Below are 14,386 nucleotides of genomic sequence, written 5' to 3'. Positions count from 1 at the left end.
TCTTTCGGGAGAGGGAACGGAGTGAGGTCTGAGGGGCAGTGGGACAGATGGGGAGGTGGCTCAGACGGGCCCAGAGGACACGCAGGACTGAGCTGGGATTCCAGGGTCTTGACTCTAAGTTCTTTCTCCAACCTCTGTCAGCGGTTCTACGTGGCTACCTCACGGCAGCTGAAGCGGCTGGAATCTGTCAGCCGCTCGCCCATTTATTCCCACTTTTCGGAGACGGTGACTGGCTCCAGCGTCATCCGGGCCTACGGCCGCAGCCAGGACTTTGAGACCATCAATGATGCTAAGGTGGACACCAACCAGAAGAGCTGCTACCCCTACATTGCCTCCAATAGGTCAGAAACCACTCCGTCAGCCCCTGCTCCTTCCATGAGTTTCCGCCAGGGTCTCTGCAGGAGAGACCCTGGTGTTCTGGGTCCAAGCCCCTCCTTTCCCCTAAACAGCCCCCTTCTTGCATCTGCCCCATTTCCTCCTTGCCTGATCTCTACAGGTGGCTGGGGATCCGAGTGGAGTTCGTGGGCAACTGTGTTGTGCTCTTTGCTGCACTCTTCGCTGTGACTGGAAGAAGCAGCCTGAGCCCAGGACTGGTGGGCCTGTCTGTGTCCTATGCCCTACAGGTACACAGAGGTCTCAGCCCCAGAGTAGGGCCGCCCTGGGGCAGAGGCCAGATTTCATAAGCATCTCCTGAGTACCCCACTCTACCCAAAATGGGGACCAGCCACAGATTTTGATCCCCAAAACTGTGAGCTCCCAGTCAAGCATAGAGAGTCACTCCCACCAGCAGGGGATGATACTTCGGGGTGTGCAGATCTTAGTGGAGGAAGGACAAAAGTTAAGAGCCCAGAGGAGGTCTCTACCTGGGAGTGTTGGAGAAAAGACCTTGGAGCTTGGCCCCAAGAGACAAATAGAAATTTGCTGTGCCTGCACAAGATCTAGAGGTCAACCCTGACAGGGGTCCTGGGGCAGGGACATGGAGAGCTAGACTATACCTTATTTCACAAGCCTGCAGAGAAAGTACCTGGAGCAGGTAACTAGAGCCTGAGCAGGTCACCCTGATATCAGCTGATATTGTCAAAAGGTTAAACAACTGCAAATGGAATTTTTGTGAAGCAGATCATATTTGCAATGCCTCAGGTGACTCAAGTCTTTGAGTTTTGATAAATAAAGGACAATCCAGACAGGTCAGTCTTCTCAAACTATTAAGTATGCCCATGAATCACCTGGAGATATTAAACTGTAGATTCTGATCCAATAGGCCTGGGGCTCTGGCTTTTGCGTGTCTATCAAGACTTCTTGATTCACGAAGTGTGGTCTGAGGACCAGCTGCATCATCTGTGAGCTTGTTAGAAATGTAGATTCTCTAGTCCTACCACAAACCTGCTGAATCAGAAGCTACATTTTAAGAAGATTCCCTGGGAAATCTTTCTTGCGCATGTTAAAGTTTGAGAAACACTGGGATGGGGAGCCTTTTGTTTGAGACACACTGGGATGGGGGGCCATTGTCACTGCCTGAGGTACAGTTGTGATTAGAGCCCCAGGTGGCGTAGCTATGGGTTTGCCCAGGCCCACCTGGGTCATAGTTAGGATAGGAGCATAGTGAAGGAGTATGAACTCCTCCCACAGCCATGTCAAGGGAGTACGGGATTGCCACACTTATGACCCAGTCCTTCTGGCTAGGTGACGTTGGCTCTGAACTGGATGATACGAACGATATCAGACTTGGAGTCTAATATTGTGGCTGTGGAGAGAGTCAAGGAGTACTCCAAGACGGAGATGGAGGTGGGTACGGAATCAGCCTGGGGCAGGGAGAGTTGAGGATAGCTGGTAGGGGTGCTTGATGGCCCACCATCCATCCCTATATCCCCTTAGGCCAGCTCTTCAGGTGGCTCTTCATTCAGTCCTTAAAGAGTGTCAACCAGAGGTCTATGTGAGGAGGTATAGAGGATTCAGAGTTGGACAAGACAATTCCTGATGCGTAGATAACAGCTCCCGTGTTCCAAGCCCTCCTCAGTCCCAGTACTTTGTCCTCCCTGGGACCCCCGGTCTGGGGACCTACCTCCGTCCCTCCGTCCATGAGTTCATCCAGCCTGGATTCTGTGCTTTACCAGTGCCAACACTCTCAACTCCCTCACCCTCCTCTCTCAGTCATCTCTCTCCAGTTGAGCCCATCTGTCTACCTTCTACATGCCGGTGCTCGACTGCTAAAATGTTGCTGGAGAAAACCACTGATTTTACTTCAAGTTTATAACCACACACCACTGCTGGCTATTCCCATCTTGCTTCTCCAAGAAGCATGTTTTTCCAGTTTCAGAAAGATTTGTTTTGGCCATTCCCTTTCCTTAAGCTCCCACTCCCTGTGCTCAGCCATCGACCTTGCCTAACAGTTCAATGAGGAAATAGGTTATGAGATGTGAACTCCCTCAGCCTTCCTGCCTCTAGACTTTCAAACCTGCCTGTGTCCCTTCACCTTTTCCCTTTTAACGGAAATGTCCCTTCTCGTTTCAAAGTCTACTCCCTCTACTTGTTCGCATGGCCACCCGAGGACTTCACTTCCTTAATTACATGCTACATCATCCATCTTGCTCCCTCTGTTGGATGATTCCCAGCCACATGCAAAAATATGCACTTGTACCTTCCATTCTAGACTCTCAAACCAACCCTCCCTTTCCTGTGTATCCTGTATCCCATTTCTCTGCTCTCCTTTGTCATGAAACTAGCTTTAAAATAGGTGCTCTCCCCCTGCCTCATCAGCTGGTGGCCTGTCTGCCTCCTGCAGCCTGGCTTCTGGCCCTATCACTCCACTGGGTGCACTCAGCAGTGACTTCCTTGGTTCCAGAGATAAGGACGCTTCGCTGTTCTTCTCTAGCTCAACCTCTCGGCATTATTTGGACAAAATACCCCTCGCTGCTTCTTGAAGGCACTTCATGGCTTTTGTGGCCTGAGCTCCTGCCCTGTCAGCCCCCATTGAGCCCCCACCCACTCTGTTCCTCCTAACCTGGCCTCTCCTGCCCCTGGGGCCCCCATCTGTCCCTGTCTTCTCCAGGCTTCTCTTATCACCCCCTCCTCCCCCCATTCTCTGGGATCTTCAAATTCTCTCTCTTCATGCCTAGCATTACAATTTCCCCTGTCTACATACATGATCCTTTCTCCACAGCCTCAAAAATTCTGCCCCCAATCCTGCTACGCATTGTTTTGATACCTCCTCAAGAGAGCATGGCAACCCACTCCAATACTCTTGCCTGGAAAATCCCATGGACAGAGGAGCCTGGTGGGCTACAGTCCATGGGGTCTCGAAGAGTCAGACACGATTGAGCGACTTCACTTTCACTTTTCACTTTCATGCATTGGAGAAGGAAATGGCAACCCACTCCAGTATTCTTGCCTGGAGAATCCCAGGGACAGAGGAGCCTGGTGGGCTGCCGTCTATGGGGCTGCACAGAGTTGGACACGACAGAGGCAACTTAGCAGCAGCAGCAAGAGAGCAGATTATCTGTACTGGCTGCTTTGTTTCTTGATTGCTGACACTCTGACTCCCCCATTTCAAAACATCCTACCCTCTCCCTCCCCAAATAGCAGCAGAGAGATCCCTTAAAAACATACCAAATCACATTATTCTTCTGTGCATGGCCCTACATCTTACTCAAGGTAAAAAAAACAAAACAAAAAAACAGTCCTTAAACTGCCCTGCAAAGCCCTACATGGTGGGGTCTTCCACTACCTGTCTCCTACCTCTCACCTTTGTCACTGTGCTCCAGAGCACACTGGGAAGTATTTATCCTTGCTGTTTCCTCTGCCTGGCATGCCCTTCTCCTGGATATCTACTTGTCTTGTTCCTTTACTTCCTTCAGGTCTTTATTTAAATATCACCTCCTCCAGGAAGCCTTCCCTGACCACCCTGTACAGAACAGCAACACCAGGCACTTCTCCATACTCATCACCATCTGGCATTATATAGACTTACCTATTTGTTAATTGTATGCCTCCTTAGATTAGGATGTGAGCCTCACAGGGACAAGGACTCTGTCTAGTTTACCTTGGCTACCCCACTACCTGTCATGGAGTAGCCACTCAGTAATAAAGAATGATGAAAGGGGGAGTGGGGGCATGTGGAAGGGGCTACTTAGGCATCTTGGGCATGAGGGGAGTAGAGGAGGGCAAAGTTCTGTGGGGAATAATGTCAGATGGATAGAGTCATTGAACCACAAGGTTGGGCCACACAAGCGCCAGGGGTTCCCCGCCAGGGTCCCTGGTAGGTGAGGATGGCAGGGGCCTGGGAAGAGAGGCAGACTGAAGATGGAAGAGGGCTGGGCTGGGGAAGAGATGTCCCCCTGATGCAGAACCTGTCCTCCCCTGGTGACCAGGCCCCCTGGGTGGTGGAGGGCAGCCGTCCGCCAGCAGGCTGGCCACTGAAGGGTGAGGTGGAGTTCCGAAATTATTCCGTGCGCTACCGGCCGGGCCTGGAGCTGGTGTTGAAGGACCTGAGTCTGCGAGTGCATGGTGGCGAGAAGGTGCGTGTGGGGCGGGTTTGTGCCTGGGGAATGTGGATCTGTGGGATGGCAGGTACCCAGCCTAGGGGTCTGCTTAGCCTCCCAAAGGAGTCCTAGAGACAGACCCACCAACTCCCCAGCCTTTGCCTGACAGCCTCCTACCCCCTCCAGGTGGGGATCGTGGGCCGCACTGGGGCTGGCAAATCGTCCATGACTCTCTGCCTGTTCCGCATCCTGGAGGCGGCTGAGGGTGAAATCTACATTGACGGCCTCAACGTGGCCGACATCGGGCTCCATGACCTGCGTTCTAAGCTGACCATCATCCCCCAGGTACCAGCCTGGCTTTGTTTGGTCACACTGACCAGTGACCCTGGGGGCAGGCTCCACACTTGTCCTGTAGCTTGAGGTTCAAGACCGGGACTTCTATCTGGGAAGCTGGGGAGCAGGACAGCAGGAGCAGAGCCACAGAGCGACCACCTGTCATGGGTCTGGAAGGGACAGATGTATCCTGCTCAATATCACCCTGTCCTCTGACCTCCTAGACCAACAGAACCACAGACTTCCAATTGGCCCACGCCAGAGGTGTTCTATCCTGCTCTCCTGGTTTCACAGCTCTGAATTACGTTTCACTTTTTCTGGCTTCTCTGGAGTATTTTTCTGCTGACTGGACACTTTGGAGTCAGATTAGCAGCTCAAGGTTTCTACTTTAGCAGAGGACTTTGGGTTGGCAAAGCTGAGGTTTATCACGTCCCCACAGGCATTTTTCTATCTCCTTGGCCATTGCCTCCCTCCTGGAGGGTTGGGGACACAGTGGAAATGCCGCCATCTCAATCCCTTTCTTGTTCCCTGGCCTCGGGGCCCGTGGCTCCCTATGGGGCCTAAGCTGCCTCCCTCTGAGGACTTGCTTTGTCTCCAGGACCCCATCTTGTTCTCGGGGACCCTGCGCATGAACCTGGACCCCTTTGGCTGTTACTCAGAGGAAGACATGTGGCAAGCTTTGGAGCTGTCTCACCTGCACACATTTGTGAGCTCCCAGCCCGCAGGCCTGGACTTCCAGTGCTCTGAGGGTGGGGAGAATCTCAGGTAACAGCCTGGAGTGGGTGGGTCAGGAATAGCACTCTGCTGCACTAGAGGATCTAGCATCAAATGACACCAGGCCAGCCCTCTCCTGCCCTCCCACGCCCATCTTGTGGTTCAATCACTAAATCGTGTGGGACTCTTTGCAACCCGACTGACTGCAGCACATAAGGCTTCCCTGTCCTTCACTATCTCCAAGAATTTGCTCAAATTCATGTCCATTGAGTCAGTGATGCCATCCAACCATCTCATCCTCTGTCGCCCCCTTCTCTTCCTGCCCTCAGTCTTTCCCAGAATCAGGGTCTTTTCCAGAAAGTTGGCTCTTCACATCAGGTGGCCAAAGTATTGGAGCTTCAGCTTCACCACCAGTCCTTCCAGTGACTATTCAGGGTTGATTTCCTTTAGGATTAACTGGTTTGGTCTCCTTGCTGTCCAAAGGACTCAAGAGTGTTCTCCAGCACCAGGATTCCAAAGTATCAATTCTTCAGCACTCAGCCTTATCTAGGGTCCAACTCTCACCTCTATATATGACTACTGGAAAAACCATAGCTTTGATTATACGGACCTTTGTCAGCAAAGTGATGTCTCTGCTTTTTAATATGCTGTCTAGGTTTGTCATAGCTTTTCTTCCAAAGAACAAGCATCTTTTAATTTCATGGCTGCAGTCACTATCTACAGTGATTTTGGAGCCCAAGAAAATAAAATCTGCCACTATTTCCATTTTTTCCCCATCTATCTGCCATGAAGTGATGGAACTGGATGCCATGATCTTCATTTTTTGAATGTTGATTTTTAAGCCAGCCTTTTCATTCTCCTCTTTCACCTTCAACAAGAGGCTCTTTAGTCCCTCTTCACTTTCTGCCATTAGAGTGGTATCACATGCATATCTGAGGTTGTTGGTATTTCTCCTGGTAATCTTGATTCCAGCTTGTGAGTCATGCAGCCCAGCATTTTGCATGATGTACTCTGCATATAAATTAAATTAAGCAGGGTGACAATATACAGTCTTAACATACTCCTTTCTCAATTTGGAACCAGTCCATTGTTCCATGATCAGTTCTGTTGCTTCTTGTCCTGCATACAGGTTTCTCAAGAGACAAGTAAGGTGATCTGGTATTCCCATCTCTTTAAGAATTTTCCACAGTTTGTTGTGATCCACACAGTTAAAGGCTTTAGCATAATCAATGAAGCAGAAGTAGATTTTTTTTTTTTAATTCCCTTGCATTTTCTATTACCCAAGCAATGTTGACAATTTGATCTCTGGTTCTTCTACCTTTTCTAAATCCAGCTTGTACATCTGGAATTTCTCAGTTCATATACTGTTGAAGCCTAGCTTGAAGGATTTTGAGCATTACCTTGCTAGCACGTGAAATGAGTGCAACTGTACCACAGTTTGAGCATTCTTTGGCATTGCCTTTCTTTGGGATTGGAATGAAAACACCTTTTCCAGTCCTGTGGCCACTGCTGAGTTTTCCAAATTTGCTGGCAAGTTGAGTGCAGCACTTTCACAGCATCATCTTTTAGGATTTGAAATAGCTCAGCTGGAATTCCATCACCACCACTAGCTTTGTTTGTAGTGATGCTTCCTAAGGCCCACCTGACTTCACACTCCAGGGTACCTGGCTCTAGGTGGGTGAGAAAGTGTATCTTTCCCTTTGTCCTTCACCTTTCACTTCTTTTCTCAGCTATTTGTACGGCCTCCTCAGACAACCACTTTGCCTTTTTTTGTGTTTCCTTTTCTTGGGGATGGTTTTGGTCATTGCCTCCTGTACAACGTTACTAACTTCCGTCCATAGTTCTTCAGGCATTCTGTCTACCAGATCTAATCCCTTGACTCTATTTGCCACATGTATAATCATAAGGGATTTGATTTAGGTCATATTTGAGCGGCCTAGTGATGTGAACTCAGGGGGCACTCTATTGTATTGAGCACGTGCTGTGTGCCAGGCTGCTCACTGACTCCTCACACAAGCCCCAGAGAGACTGAGCTAGGGCCAAAGGCGCACAGCTGGAAGAAGACGTGCCTGGGCTTTCAGCTGGGTCTGGGAGACTCCAAGGCCCCAGTCAGTTTTCTCTTGTGAGGTTGTCAATGCTATGCTTAGCCTGATGAGGGGGTTGTGGACCGAACCTGTTGAGAAGACCAGAGGAAACATATAGAACTTTAGAGAAGTCTTTTATTTTTTCCGAGTTGGATGCAATTTTGTCTCTGGTTTAGAAGTGGGCAAAGTGAGGTCTCCAGGCCTTTCTTTGCTTCCTTATAGCCCCAGATTTTATATTCCCAGCCACTGGGTCATATATCAGAGAGAGTCAGAGTCACTTCTCACTGAGTCTAAAAGCTTGAGATACATGTGCCTGTGTTAGCTGTGTGGTTTGAGGCAAGTTGCTTAACCTCTCTGTGCCTTTGTTTTCTTAACTCTAAAAGGAGTATGGGACAACAGTTCCATTCCTTTAGCACCATGCCGCCTAACAGCAACACTGAAAACAGAAACGGATGAAATAAATTTTGGAATTATGTATTTTATTTAGCCCAATATATTTAAAATATTATCACTTCAACATGTAATTGATATAAAAGCTATTATGGATATCTTGCATTTTTTCATATTAAGTATAAAATCCTGTGTGTATTTTTACACTTATAGCACTTTCACGTTTCACTTTCATGCATTGGAGAAGGAAATGGCAACCCACTCCAGTGTTCTTGCCTGGAGAATCCCAGGGACGGGGGAGCCCGGTGGGCTGCCGTCTGTGGGGTTGCACAGAGTCAGACACGACTGAAGCGACTTAGCAGCAGCAGCAGCAGCAGCACATCTCGGTTCAGATTTGCCACATTTCAGGTAGTCCACAGTTATGTGTGGCTAGTGGCCATCATTTGGACGGGGCGGTTTTATGGGTTTTGTGATGAAATGGAAAGCACTTAGAGTGGATACACTCCTGAGAAATGTAGCTATTCTTATTATTCTACTCAGTCCATACCTGAGTGGACTCTCTCCAGACAAAACAAAAACAAAAACTTGTACATTTCGGTTTAGTTCAGTTCAATTGCTCAGTCGTGTCCGACTCTTAGTGATCCCAGGAATCGCAGCACGCCAGGCCTCCCTGTCCATCACCAACTCCCAGAGTTTACTCATGTCCATTGAGTCAGTGATGCCATCCAACCATCTCATCCTCTGTCATCCCCTTCTCCTCCTGCCTTCAATCTTCCCCAGCATCAGGGTCTTTTCAAATGAGTCAGCTCTTCGCATCAGGTGGCCAAAGTACTGAAGTTTCAGCTTCAACATCAGTCCTTCCAATGAACATTCAGGACTAATTTCCTTTAGGATGGACTGGTTGGATCTCCTTGCAGTCCAAGGGACTCTCAAGAGTCTTTTCCAACACCACAGTTCAAAAGCATCAATTCTTCGGCGCTCAGCTTTCTTTATAGTCCAACTCTCACATCCATACATGAATACTGGAAAAACTTTAGTGTTCAAGGCACGTTGGCCTCCACTATCTCCTTTAATCTTTACTGCAGTCCTGTGGGCTAAAAATGAGGCTCCAAAGTATAAAATTATTTGCCCAAAGCTACTTAGCTAGCAAGGGGTGGGGCAAGGACTCAGGGAAGTGGGAGTTTTTGCCCCAAGCCTTTCCTTGCTGCATCATAGCCACTGTGGGATGCCCCCGCCTCCCCAGTCAGCCCTGTAAGAATGAATGTGTCCAGTCCCTTGATCTCACTTACACAACCACATTGAGAGTGGCTGGCAGACAAGCCTAGGCCACCAGACCCTATGCCCCATAGCTGTTTTTTGGCCCATTCTCCGATCCCTGCTTGCCATCAGCACCTCTCACCAGATCACCCCTCCATCCCCACATCAACCAGGACCTGAGACAGAAATCCACTCCCCTCCTCCCTCCCTGAGCTTGTAGTCACTTTAAGCCTGACCTGTATCCTGTGCCAGTCCCACCATAAATCAGCCCTGAGTTCTATCTGGCAGCTCATTCTGCTGCCAAAACCTTCATTAGTTTCGGGAATGGGCTGAAAGAGAGCCTGGTCTCCACTTGGGCTGGAGTGACTCACCCCTTTGGGAAGGGCTGAGGTATTTGTCCTTGGGTGTGGGGGTGCTGTAGCCTCTGTGGTTGGGAACAGCGCCTTGCTTTGTTCATTAGCTCTGGCTTCCAAGGCAGGGGTTGAAGATATGCATTTCACCCCTCCTCCACCTCTCCAGTGACCAGACATGGGGAGCCGCCCAGATCCTCCTCTTTTCCTGCCCCTTCCGAGTTCCCACTGTAGAGCCCTGATCTGTATTCCCTATGGGGGCAGGAGATGGCTGAGTTGTGTGATACTAGGCTCAGCATGATAGCATGATGTATGCAAACAGCAGGAGTCATTTCGGTGTGTTATTACTAAGGTGTAAATGACTAATAGAGGAAACAGAGAAACATGGTGATGCTAAAGAGTGAGAAGAGGGAAGAAAGCACAGAAAGAGGGAGCCGGGGGTGCCAGAGAACAGACTGGGGATTTCACAGTGTTAAGTGCTGGCTCTCCCTCAAGGCCCCTCATTATCCCGGTGGTGTCCAGACCTCAACTCTGTGTTCCAGGAGTACTGGGCTAAGGCAGAAATGGGAGAGGTTAGACAGAGAGCCAGCCCTAGGCTAATGAAAAGGAGTGCAGACAGAAACAGCTTGGGGAGTAAAGCCTGGGGGGCAGGTTGGGGGTACCCAGCTGGAGACTTCCTTGCTTTCCCTACTCCCAGTGTGGGCCAGCGGCAGCTCGTATGCCTGGCCAGAGCCCTGCTTCGCAAGAGTCGAATCCTGGTTTTAGATGAGGCCACAGCCGCCATCGACCTGGAGACTGATGACCTCATCCAGGCCACCATCCGCACACAGTTTGAGACCTGCACAGTGCTGACCATCGCACACAGGCTGAACACCATCATGGACTACACCAGGTAGGGTGCTGGAACCAGGGCAGGGAGGGGCCTAGTTGGGTCTCCTGGGCCATGGCGAAGGGACAGGCAGATTATCTGGATATGTGGGTATGGGAGCCTTACGGGATTATCTACGGTATGGAAGGGCGTAACAGCATGGGTTACGTGGGCACTGGGTGCACAGTGATGGTTTCTGAGACACAAGGGACACTTGTGTTTTGTGTGGGACACTTGTCCCAACACAAAATGTTGGGAATGGGCATGTGGGGGCTCCCTGAGGCTCAGTTCACTCCCCAACCCTATCCCTTAATGCTGAGACGAGGGGAACCAGATCCTTCATGCCAGATCCTGTCACTTCCTGAGCACCTTGCCCATGGCTTCATTTGCTCCTCACTCCCACCCTGTGGGCATATAGACCAGGAAGCCACCGAGGAAAGGTATACGATGCTTGGGTCCCCGCCTCGGTGAGCCAGACACACCATCATGCACAATAGATGCTTTGTTGTGGGAAAGCAGAGGGCTGAGTCCCAAGCCTGGCTCTGCTGCTGTGTGACCTTGGGCAATCTGCAAAACCTTCCTGAAACTCTCTCTCTCGAGGTTGTTGTAAGTAATCAGTGAAATAAAGTATTAAAAGTGCAGGTGATCCTAGAATACGTTCATTTCCTCCCTAACCCCTTGTTGTAATTCTCCTTAGAACCAGCTTCTCAAAGAATTAGGGAAGAAGCCTTGCTCTTGGTATCTTACAGCTTCCTCGGGGAGTCAGCTCATTCAGCCAAAAGGAAGAAATGTGACCTAGTCTTTCATTGTGCCTAATGTCAAGGTGTGGCACTGGAGGACAGGATAGGGGTCGGGGGACTCAGAAGCCTGATGGAAGGGAGCTGGTACTGGACTGCCAGGCTAGCTCCCTTGGAGACACAGGAGCTCAGAGTGAGGAAGAGGCAGGAGGCTACAAAGAATCTATGCTGAAGTAGTATGGGGGGAGTACCTCGACAAGGTTTCATTCCCAAAACGAACACCTGCAGGGTGTGGGGAGGTGGGGAAACACACAGACAGGGCAACGGGCAGACCTTGTCCCTCTCTCAAAAGCGTCCCCACACAGGTCCCAGGGGCTCGGAAACCAAGCTGAGAATGCCTGATGCTACCGTCTGTTCCATCCCCACCGTATCCCCACTCTCCACTCCTATCCAAGACCCACTGGGAGAAGGGTGGGTAGGAAGGCTTGAGCCCTGGGTCCACACAAGGGGAAGGGCCAGACCGACAGGATCTCTTCCCAGGCCTAACTGAAAATGGTTTTCACCAGCAGCCCTGAGGGGCAAAAACTCAAATTGACCTTGGGGGTTGGGAGTTCAGTCATTTGAGTGGATCAGGCAGAAATGAATGAAATAGTCATGCTACTGAACATGTAATTAGAGCCTGCAGGAAGGAAGCAAGGGTCCACATGTGTAGGCAGAGGAGCCAATCCATACAGGCAGCAAAGGAGGCAAGGGCCTGGGCTTGGAACCCTGCTCCCGCCTCACCCTGGGAGCCAGCTTGTCGGCTCCGTGCCAGGTGCACCCTGTTTAGTTAGCAGGAGATTCTAAGCCCAGGCCCAGGCTTGAATTCTCGTCCTTTAGGGCACCAGCCAAGCCCTAAAGGACGAGTAAAAGTTGGGTAGCAAGGAGGACATGGGATAGGGAGGGAGCTGGAAATTTAGGAAAAGGCCGTAGCTCATGCAAAGGCCCGGAGGTAAGCGGGTACATGAGTAGAAAGGGAGAGGGGCAGTAGAACCAAGAGGAGGGGAAGAAAGATAGGCCTCACTCTGCTGTGCTGAGGACCATGGGAAAGCACTCAGTCCTTACCCCAAGAGCAAAGGGAAGCCACTGAAGTGAGGTGGGCAGTCTCCTAGACTTCAGTTTGGGCAGTGGCTAGACAGTGATGTTCACAGACACACCTCTTCCCAAGGGGCTCTTCCAGGAGCCCCACAGGTGGGTCAACGACTGCATGCAGTCCAGGCCCTCCTACTGGGGAGCATCTCCGAGAACGCGGGGGAGCCCTTTCTGCTCCCGCCTCACCTTGGGAGCCAGCCTGTTGGCCCCGCACTGGTGCACCCTGTGTCTAGTTGGCAAGAGATTCTAAGCCCAGGCTCAGGCTTGACTATGTATGTGTGGGCGGGGGGAGACCCACCCAGCAGCAGTAGCCAGATCCGTAGCCAGATTCCAGCGTCAGGCCTCACTGCAGCCGTTCCCGCCGTGTGCCTTTGTGAGTCGGCACAAAGCAGATGGATGCATACAGGCCCGTGGCTCCCTGCGCACAGTCCCCTGACCCTGGTGAGGGGAAGGGCTCATTAAGGAAGGTTTTCAGAGCCCTGACTAGCAGAGATGAATAGGACCTTGTGTTTGATCCTGGAAACGGCCTCATCTGCCAGAACAGTAAATGGAGTGGCTAAAATAACCAGTCTTGCAAGTGTGCACATGTGGCATAGTGCTTGTGTTGGGTGGGTTGACTGAAGTGGAAGGGTTGGCATGTCACTGAGGGGTCTGAGCTGTACTCAGAAGGGCAGGGTTGGACCATGAAGCCAAATCTGGGCTGATGGAGACCTGACCACTTCTTTTCTTTGGCTAGGGTCCTGGTCCTGGACAAAGGGACGATAGCTGAATTTGATTCTCCAACCAACCTCATTGCAGCCAGAGGCATCTTCTATGGGATGGCCAGAGATGCTGGACTTGCCTAAAATATATTCCTGGTCTTTCTTCCTGGACATTCTTACTTTTCATCACGAATGGAAAGGACACCAAATATGTCTACAGAATGGACTTGATGGCAAATATTGGGGACATTTGTTAGGTTTTTGTCCGCCAGGTGCCTTGTAGGATAACCGTGCTAAATGTTTCAGGGGTGGGGAAGTGAGGGCCCAGAAGTGAGTGACATGCCCAAGGTCATTGCTAATATGAGGCAGAGCCCAGACTAGTCCCCGGGTCTTCTGATTCCCAATGTGGCGATATTTCCACACTGTACTGCTTATAATCATTTCAAGGGATGACCTCCCTACCCCCATGATTTTTTGTATTTTCTAGTCTGAAGTGTTTTTCGTTTTGTTTTTAAATAAAGCTTTCTCCTCTTTGAACAGAAGACTGCCAGGTCAGGCCATCCCTAGGAACTGAGTCCAATACTCATTAAAAATGGAGCACTGATGAAATAAAGCTACGTGTTAACAATACATACACTTCAGTGTAGCCTTTCTCTCTGTTCACAAGGTCTAGGGGCTAGGGCCCTTAGAGGAGGTGGAGAGGAAGGAGGGAGATGCAGAGGTAGCCTTTATACACGTCTACATGGCTGGAATTATCTGAAAACTTCAGACCCAAGAGCTTTTGGCTGGAAATACTGTATTCACGGCCAAAACTCACTGGGTAATTGCCAGTAGTTCCTGTTCTGCTGTGTAGAGGCTGTAAAAAGGTGAGAAATAAAGCCCCTGATATCTGACCTGAAGCCTCCTGGGAAAGCTGCCGTGAACACCTCCACATTTATGTCATCCCTCAGACCACGCCGCCTGCTTCTCTAGGGGATGAGAAGTGCATGGCACTTTATTTCCTTGCCCCTCTAGCATTCTGTTCCAGACAGGTCCCCATAACCCATGAGGTCTCCAAGTCATGCATCTTCCTCACTCTGGCTGAAGCTGACTGTGGGAGCACAGAGCAGCCCAGGGCCTACCCCCCATTTTGAACGTCCTAGGCTGGTAAATGAGATGAAGGGGTAACTTGCTTTTTTGAACAAGCCAATGAAATGTTTTTTTCTGCAGGTTAGAATTAACCTGGCACACGGCCTTCAAGTTTTCTGGTCTCCTCTTTCATTTCTTCAACCTTTATTCTTGGTATAATGTGACTGGTTATGGATGATGTTTCTTTCCCCCTCCATCCTAAATGGTTTGCAGTA

General features: G+C 50.3%; 1 protein-coding gene across 3 annotated transcripts in view; it reads left to right on the top strand.

Annotated features, from left to right (window-relative positions):
• The window catches only part of ABCC3 (ATP binding cassette subfamily C member 3), a 48,254-nt gene extending 34,579 nt beyond the window's left edge, over positions 1-13,675 (top strand). For 2 of the 3 annotated variants that reach the window (XM_019981098.2, XM_019981097.2), the window contains 8 exons: positions 142-341; positions 497-623; positions 1,684-1,785; positions 4,368-4,514; positions 4,665-4,823; positions 5,410-5,576; positions 10,304-10,498; positions 13,079-13,675. In XM_019981098.2, the coding sequence (XP_019836657.2) occupies positions 142-341; positions 497-623; positions 1,684-1,785; positions 4,368-4,514; positions 4,665-4,823; positions 5,410-5,576; positions 10,304-10,498; positions 13,079-13,187 (1,206 nt within the window). In that variant the 3' untranslated portion in view covers positions 13,188-13,675. The remainder of the gene's footprint in view (positions 1-141; positions 342-496; positions 624-1,683; positions 1,786-4,367; positions 4,515-4,664; positions 4,824-5,409; positions 5,577-10,303; positions 10,499-13,078) is intronic. The other variant, XM_070773272.1, reaches the window with a different exon arrangement.
• Positions 13,676-14,386: the final 711 nt, after the last annotated feature.

Source organism: Bos indicus, chromosome 19 (assembly GCF_029378745.1).
Source record: "Bos indicus isolate NIAB-ARS_2022 breed Sahiwal x Tharparkar chromosome 19, NIAB-ARS_B.indTharparkar_mat_pri_1.0, whole genome shotgun sequence".
In the NCBI taxonomy this organism is placed as follows: domain Eukaryota; kingdom Metazoa; phylum Chordata; class Mammalia; order Artiodactyla; family Bovidae; genus Bos; species Bos indicus.
Note: the sequence above shows the minus strand (reverse complement) of the source record. Positions and strands in the feature narration are given on the sequence as shown.